This window comes from Leiobunum rupestre, chromosome 9 (genome assembly GCF_980474605.1).
Source record: "Leiobunum rupestre chromosome 9, qqLeiRupe1.1.hap1, whole genome shotgun sequence".
Classification (NCBI taxonomy): domain Eukaryota; kingdom Metazoa; phylum Arthropoda; class Arachnida; order Opiliones; family Sclerosomatidae; genus Leiobunum; species Leiobunum rupestre.
Genome location: NC_143392.1, coordinates 38,103,522 through 38,111,326, shown reverse-complemented (window position 1 = coordinate 38,111,326; position 7,805 = coordinate 38,103,522). Strand labels below are relative to the sequence as shown.

At 40.9% G+C, this 7,805-nt stretch overlaps 1 protein-coding gene across 2 annotated transcripts; it reads left to right on the top strand.

Moving 5' to 3' along the window:
- The first annotated feature begins 5,535 nt into the window (after window positions 1-5,535).
- On the top strand, window positions 5,536-7,421 carry LOC149927393 (uncharacterized). 2 transcript variants are annotated; one of them, XM_090158851.1, is made up of 5 exons: window positions 5,536-5,973; window positions 6,568-6,651; window positions 6,719-6,877; window positions 6,949-7,068; window positions 7,124-7,421. In XM_090158851.1, exons 1-5 carry the CDS (start codon window positions 5,673-5,675, stop codon window positions 7,312-7,314), a joined length of 855 nt encoding a protein of 284 aa, XP_090014977.1. In that variant the 5' UTR covers window positions 5,536-5,672; the 3' UTR covers window positions 7,315-7,421. The 2 variants fall into 2 exon arrangements, with proteins under 2 accessions (XP_090014977.1, XP_090014978.1); XM_090158852.1 differs by having other exon boundaries at window positions 5,537-5,973; window positions 6,722-6,877.
- Window positions 7,422-7,805: the final 384 nt, after the last annotated feature.

The following is a 7,805-nucleotide window of genomic DNA, read 5'->3' as shown; positions in this document are numbered from 1 at the left end:
TATTTAAAAACTTACAAATAACTCGTACCAATAGGTCTTCGAGCAAACAAAAAGACGCGAATCTCGGATCAAATAGATCTTCGAGTAAAAAACTAAATAAAATAGCCAGAAATTCCAACGGTAGACCGGTTTCGTTCTGTTATATCGAAAAGAGAGACTAAGCCTAAACATAAAAATTTCAAATTCTCTAAATTTTATTAAGATTTTTTAACGTTGAACAACGAACACTGTTCTCGTTGTTCGACCAACCGTCTTTTGTTTGAGATTTCGAAAAATCGACATTTTTTAATTTGTTGCGAACCATGTTCTACTAAAAACAATCTGGATTTGTCATTTATTATACTATTATCCAGGTCTCTGGATTATTGAAATTAATCTTTAATTTAATTTAAATCACCTTCCGGATTCATATTTGGCACATTAAATGTGTTCTCTTGACTCGTAACTTGCAAACTACTAGATTAATCAGTTAATCATTCAAGGTTTCATTTTATGAGAAATGCTTGCACAGACGTAGCCGAAGTGGTCGAACAGTGAGGTCTTTACGCAACATGCACTCGATGAATTCGAAAGTAATTTCATTACCTTAATTTTCTATTATTTTTCCAAGATAATTCCCCGACTTTTTTTGGCGCCATGTTACTAATTAATGCCGATGATTTTTGAAGGAATTCAAAGCGTCGGAATATTTAAATGACATATGACAGCGTGTCGGCAGTAAAGGTCAAAGTGAAATTGAAACGTGAGAGGGGTCGGACATTGGCTAAATGCCTGTAGAAATTAGGGTCAAAATCCACAAATACCAAATTCAAGAGTTTCCTTTCCAAATAATTTATTTGGAAAATCCTTCAAACTAAATCCTGGAATGTTGGAATTGACAGCTCGCTATTTTACATTCTTTTAGCATTACTTTATCGTGTTAGTTATTGAAAATAAACTATCTAGAAATGTAAGTGATGTTGTACGGACATTACTCGTCTGTTTCAAATGCAATTATAAATTCTTTATCCTGAAACGTTTTATTCGCCTGTTCCGGGGATGAGAATTACCCTGCCCCATAAACTATTCGCTCGTTCCGGAGTATTAGAGCTACTCTGTTTACTCTATAGCCGCGTTCACACTAGCCACTTTGGAACCGTTTTGAAACGGTTTCGAAAGATCAAATTGTAAAATTTTGCTATCGAATGTATTTATTGTATGGCTATTAATACAGTTGACACCGAAAGTGTTCAATTTTATCTTTCGAAACCGTTTTAAAACGGTTCCAAAGTGTCTAGTGTGAACACGGCTCTTGTGAAAAGGAGTTGTAAAGGAGAAAATCGGATTTTGTCGTCTGCTAGCCAGAATTTATCTGCTAAAAAGGCCACCGCCAGCCATTTTGGAAAACGTTTTTACTCCGACTCCAACTATTCGCCACAAGGGAACCGGAGTAAACTGACTTCATAACCTTACTCTTCTTACCCTACTCCGAAATCCCGGATCAAGCGAAAATAAAACCCTGATTTGATATTGGTACGTTGTGTTCACAGCAGTCGAGTCGACTTTAATAGATGGTGAATAATTTGACTGATCGAGACTATGTTAATGAAGATGTCGTATTTTGTAGTTTCAGTGAGCTCTTCAACCAAAAAAATTTCGTACTCGGGAAAGATGTCTGACGAATTCATCACAACGTTGACATATCTGAAATATGTCTTGGTCGTCGCTGTGAATATTGGTTAGTGTTGGATTTACTCTGGTCCTTACCCGGCTCGTATTTGCGTTAATTGGTTTAGGCGTTGGTTGTTCGCTTTCTTAAGACAAGCTCTCGTGTACAATTTCTGGATCTACATCCGCGACAATTATAGTGGTCGTAAGAGAATTTCCATTTCGGATGCTCCATGCTGTTGCAGCAAGTAGAAAGCTTTGTATCGCTTCTGATTCGCTGTTATAGTTGTGCCTTTTGTCGCGCCGGTTTCCGTGCTGTTGCAGCAAGTAGAAAGCTTTGTATCGCTTCTGATTCTCTGTTATAGTTGTGCCTTTTGTCGCGCCGGTTTCCGTGCTGTTGCAGCAAGTAGAAAGCTTTGTATCGCTTCTGATTCGCTGCTATAGTTGTGCCTTTTGTCGCGCCGGTTTCCGTGCTGTTGCAGCAAGTAGAAAGCTTTGTATCGCTTCTGATTCGCTGTTATAGTTGTGCCTTTTGTCGCGCCGGTTTCCGTGCTGTTGCAGCAAGTAGAAAGCTTTGTATCGCTTCTGATTCGCTGTTATAGTTGTGCCTTTTGTCGCGCCGGTTTCCGTGCTGTTGCAGCAAGTAGAAAGCTTTGTATCGCTTCTGATTCTCTGTTATAGTTGTGCCTTTTGTCGCGCCGGTTTCCGTGCTGTTGCAGCAAGTAGAAAGCTTTGTATCGCTTCTGATTCGCTGCTATAGTTGTGCCTTTTGTCGCGCCGGTTTCCGTGCTGTTGCAGCAAGTAGAAAGCTTTGTATCGCTTCTGATTCGCTGTTATAGTTGTGCCTTTTGTCGCGCCGGTTTCCGTGCTGTTGCAGCAAGTAGAAAGCTTTGTATCGCTTCTGATTCGCTGTTATAGTTGTGCCTTTTGTCGCGCCGGTTTCCGTGCTGTTGCAGCAAGTAGAAAGCTTTGTATCGCTTCTGATTCGCTGTTATAGTTGTGCCTTTTGTCGCGCCGGTTTCCGTGCTGTTGCAGCAAGTAGAAAGCTTTGTATCGCTTCTGATTCGCTGTTATAGTTGTGCCTTTTGTCGCGCCGGTTTCCGTGCTGTTGCAGCAAGTAGAAAGCTTTGTATCGCTTCTGATTCGCTGCTATAGTTGTGCCTTTTGTCGCGCCGGTTTCCGTGCTGTTGCAGCAAGTAGAAAGCTTTGTATCGCTTCTGATTCGCTGTTATAGTTGTGCCTTTTGTCGCGCCGGTTTCCGTGCTGTTGCAGCAAGTAGAAAGCTTTGTATCGCTTCTGATTCGCTGTTATAGTTGTGCCTTTTGTCGCGCCGGTTTCCGTGCTGTTGCAGCAAGTAGAAAGCTTTGTATCGCTTCTGATTCGCTGTTATAGTTGTGCCTTTTGTCGCGCCGGTTTCCGTGCTGTTGCAGCAAGTAGAAAGCTTTGTATCGCTTCTGATTCGCTGTTATAGTTGTGCCTTTTGTCGCGCCGGTTTCCGTGCTGTTGCAGCAAGTAGAAAGCTTTGTATCGCTTCTGATTCGCTGTTATAGTTGTGCCTTTTGTCGCGCCGGTTTCCGTGCTGTTGCAGCAAGTAGAAAGCTTTGTATCGCTTCTGATTCGCTGCTATAGTTGTGCCTTTTGTCGCGCCGGTTTCCGTGCTGTTGCAGCAAGTAGAAAGCTTTGTATCGCTTCTGATTCGCTGTTATAGTTGTGCCTTTTGTCGCGCCGGTTTCCGTGCTGTTGCAGCAAGTAGAAAGCTTTGTATCGCTTCTGATTCGCTGCTATAGTTGTGCCTTTTGTCGCGCCGGTTTCCGTGCTGTTGCAGCAAGTAGAAAGCTTTGTATCGCTTCTGATTCGCTGTTATAGTTGTGCCTTTTGTCGCGCCGGTTTCCGTGCTGTTGCAGCAAGTAGAAAGCTTTGTATCGCTTCTGATTCTCTGTTATAGTTGTGCCTTTTGTCGCGCCGGTTTCCGTGCTGTTGCAGCAAGTAGAAAGCTTTGTATCGCTTCTGATTCGCTGCTATAGTTGTGCCTTTTGTCGCGCCGGTTTCCGTGCTGTTGCAGCAAGTAGAAAGCTTTGTATCGCTTCTGATTCGCTGTTATAGTTGTGCCTTTTGTCGCGCCGGTTTCCGTGCTGTTGCAGCAAGTAGAAAGCTTTGTATCGCTTCTGATTCGCTGTTATAGTTGTGCCTTTTGTCGCGCCGGTTTCCGTGCTGTTGCAGCAAGTAGAAAGCTTTGTATCGCTTCTGATTCGCTGTTATAGTTGTGCCTTTTGTCGCGCCGGTTTCCGTGCTGTTGCAGCAAGTAGAAAGCTTTGTATCGCATTTTGTTTTGATGCGAAATTTTGTTGAAAGTGGTGTTTTCTACTTCATCGTGTCCTTTGATTGGCTTGGAATCGAGAGTTTGTGCAGTGTTGATCACTTGCCGTAAATCTTACAGCAAATAATTGTTTATGTACTTGGCCGTTGTAGATACCGCGTACTATCCTATCCAGGGCCGCCAAGAGCGGTCCCGGGCCCCGGTAAAACAATACTTTCAGGCCGCTACCATAATTTGTACCGGCTTCCCCCCTCTCTTGCGAAGAAGATACGGGCAGCTTCCGGTCGCGTTTATAGAATTTGCAGAGTTCCACAATTTTGGTTGTTACTGGCTCGAAATGCTTCGTCTTTAATAATCGAAATTTAGGAAATATTGGAAATCCAGGAGAAATATGGGAAATCCAGTAAATATATGGGAAATCCACGATAAATATTGGAAATCCAGGATAAATAAACGGAAATATCTTCAATATTTCTGAAAATCGAAAATTCCAAAGAAATATTGGAAATTTTAAGAAATCGAAACAAATATTTGAAATCTAAAGAAATAAATCGAAATATTTTTGATTTTTCTGGAAATCTAGAAATATTTAAGAAATATCGGAAATATTTAAGAAATATCGGAAATATTTAAGAAATATCGGAAATATTTAAGAAATATCGGAAATATATAAGAAATATCGGAAATATTTAAGAAATATCGGAATTATTTAAGAAATATCGGAAATATATAAGAAATATCGGAAATATTTGGAAATAAGAAATCTGGTGTACAATTCTTTTCGAATAGGCTACCCCCTCGACAATGGCCCCAACAAAGTCATTCTCCTTAATTTGAAGTAAATAATTATTAATTACGTGTATTTCGCCCACACTATTATGTATTTAAAAAATCAGCGGGAGCCTGCAAAGATGCATGTTTCAAGAGAATAACTTTAGCGGAATACTGAGATGAATATATATTACATACTACTAAAATTAATCATTATTACTTATAAGTTGGATTACTTAGATTACACTATGGTCTAGCAACGATAAAAGACTTCTTAATGGGGCTCCTTAGTTAGCGCAATTCAACCGAAAAGTTCAAATAAATTACAGTGAACCGTGTTTTTACAGATTTGTTGAAACTAAATTGTATACGTTATATAATATCATAAACTTTTGTATAATATTGTTACATAAGTGTATGATATTGTTACATAAGTGTATAATATTGTTACATAAGCGTATAATATTGTTACATAAGCGTAGAATATTGTTACATAAGTGTATAATATTGTTACATAAGTGTGACACTTCCTATACTTCACATGCAAAAGTTTTGCTGATAGCTAGAGACAAACTGCATTCAGGGCTTCGTCGCCGTTTTGCGTCCGCTCGCTCCCGCGTCACACGTAGCCTTTGACAGTACCTCGCTAGGGGGATATTTTCTTCGTGTGATGACGTCACTTCGTTACTAGCTCTCAGTAAAATATTCTACAAAGTGACAGACTTATGATAATATTAAATGACTATTTGAAACGCGCGCGCTTTACGCTCGTTTTAGTTCACGCGCTAAATTAATTTTCAAAACCTAACCATTACCCGTTAAAATTTCAAGCCTGATGAACGTTAAAATTTGGATTTAAAACTAACGGTAACACTAGGCCGCTAAATTAGTTTCGTGCACCCGAATGATCGTTGCGAGAGAATAGTCCTTTGTCATAATGTCTTTATACGGAATGGAGTTCCCTTTTGACGACGAAAGTCTGGCTTTGGGCTGCCACAACCAAAACCTGCAGCGGGAGCGTGGCTTCGAAAGGGCTTACCACAAAATGCGCGTCTTCCTGGGCGAGGACGTGGCCGGAAGTGAGAACGACATGAGACTGATGTCCGAAAGCATTCTGGACGAGCTACCCGAGTTGAGCGGATGGAACATCAGCGAAGTGTCCAATTCGAGCGTACACGCCATCGACTCGGAAACGGACAGTATTCTCAAGGGGCCTCACGCCGACATCACCATGAATGGTAATAATTCATATACAAGGTGTTTCAAAAGGTTATGCAAAAATTTTAAGCAGTTGTAGGGGTTGAATTGAGAAGCATGCCTGTTTTTCCCCCATTTTCCTACGATGAGTTTAAAGAGCGCCAGAGAGCTTCAAAGAGTGGCCTATACTAGCCCCTACTAGCACCAGGGACTTTGAATTCTGTTTCAGTTTACTTTTTTACGCTGGTTACCTCGATTTGTTTACAAAGTCCTTTTTTACCTATCACACGAACCTAAACCTTAGTGTTCGCGTTTCCCTGCTGCTTGGTTTTGCGTTTTGTCGCAGCCTACTCCCTGGGGCTAGTAGGCCACACTTCGAAGCTCTCTGGCGATCTTTTAACTCATCGTAGGCTTCAAAAGTCGCATGATGACTTAGGCCTAAGGTGGTGCCTTGGGTATTAGCCTAGCTGATTATTATTATTATTATTAAATGGCAAAAGAACAGGCATACTTCTCAACTCATCCCCTACAACTCCTTAAAATTTTTGCATAACCTTTTGAAACACCCTTTATACAAAATAAGGCTCCGAGTACTACATGAATAGCTCACACGATCGATTCTTTAACCATCCAAGACCAGTACAACATCCTCAATTGGGAGCCAGACGACATGCTCGATTGGGAGACGGACAGTATTCTGAACTCAGGAGGGAACATAGGTTTGCATGATAAATTACGGGTAATACTCTAAATAGAGAGCTCCTAGTCAACGTGGTTCTATTCAAGCAGATCTGAGCCATTCCAGCGCAGGAAGTGGAGGAAGTCGAGGTAGTCGAGGCAGTCGAGGCACTCGAGGCAGTCGAAGAAGTCGTGGAAGTCGAGGATCGATGGACCTTCTGGACGAAGCAGACAGTATTCTAAAGCACGGAAACTTGAATTTCTCCGGTAATAAGACACGTTAGAGGCAATTTTGCACATATTTTAGTTTTAGATTATCAAACAATCGGATATTTCAGGGAGTGATCATAGTGGCTCACAAAGACATCCGAGCAGATACATGGCGGAAGATGAAATCCCCATCGGCTGGGAATCAGACAGTATCCTTGGAAATAGCCACGCAGACGTTAGCATTAGCGGTATGTCTACGCTAGTCAGTTCAAGATGTCGGCCTACATTCGTTTGCTTTTTCAGAGTTGGAAGGGAGGCAGCCACAGTTGGTCAAAGTACCCCGCTTTTCCGGACACAGAGGATTCACCGTCACCGATATTAATCCCTTGGATACCTCAATCGACGAATTTCAGTCCAGATTTTTGAGAAAACCCCTGACACCAAGGCGCTCGCATCGCCACTCGAAACACTCCCCAAAACGACGAAGACATTAAAACATTGGAAATATCTGTACGAAATTTTCATCAATTTGAAATAATTATTTAAAAATTATAAAATCTTGTAAATAAATTCTAAGACTTAGAATGATACATAGTGTCAATGATTTTGTAACTATTTCCCTCAACTCTAAGTAGAACGGTTAATCGGGTAGTAGAAAAAGATTTAATATATTGCCTTTAGTCAGTTCGTGTCTTAAAGATATGGACGGTTGAAATATAAGAAATTTTGATCAAAGTTTCGGAAGAACTTTCTGTTAATCTTTACGTAAATGATGGTGGATCAAATGCAATATGTGTTATACAGGGTGTTTCAAAAGGTTGGTTTTGCGCTTGTTGCAGCCTACTTCCAGGGGCTAGTAGGCCACACTTGGAAGCTCTCTGGCGCTCTTTTAACTCATCGTAGGAACTAAATACAAATTTTGCATAACCTTTTGAAACACTCTGTATTTCATCCAATTACAATGTATGAAATTCCCTGAACAGGT

Coding starts and splice junctions, on each gene's coding strand:
- LOC149927393 (XM_090158851.1), top strand. CDS start 5,673: ATGTCTTTATACGGAATGGAGTTCCCTTTTGACGACGAAAGTCTGGCT. Junction 6,652..6,718: donor GAACTCAGGAGGGAACATAG/GTTTGCATGATA, acceptor GTTCTATTCAAG/CAGATCTGAGCCATTCCAGC. Junction 7,069..7,123: donor CGCAGACGTTAGCATTAGCG/GTATGTCTACGC, acceptor TTGCTTTTTCAG/AGTTGGAAGGGAGGCAGCCA.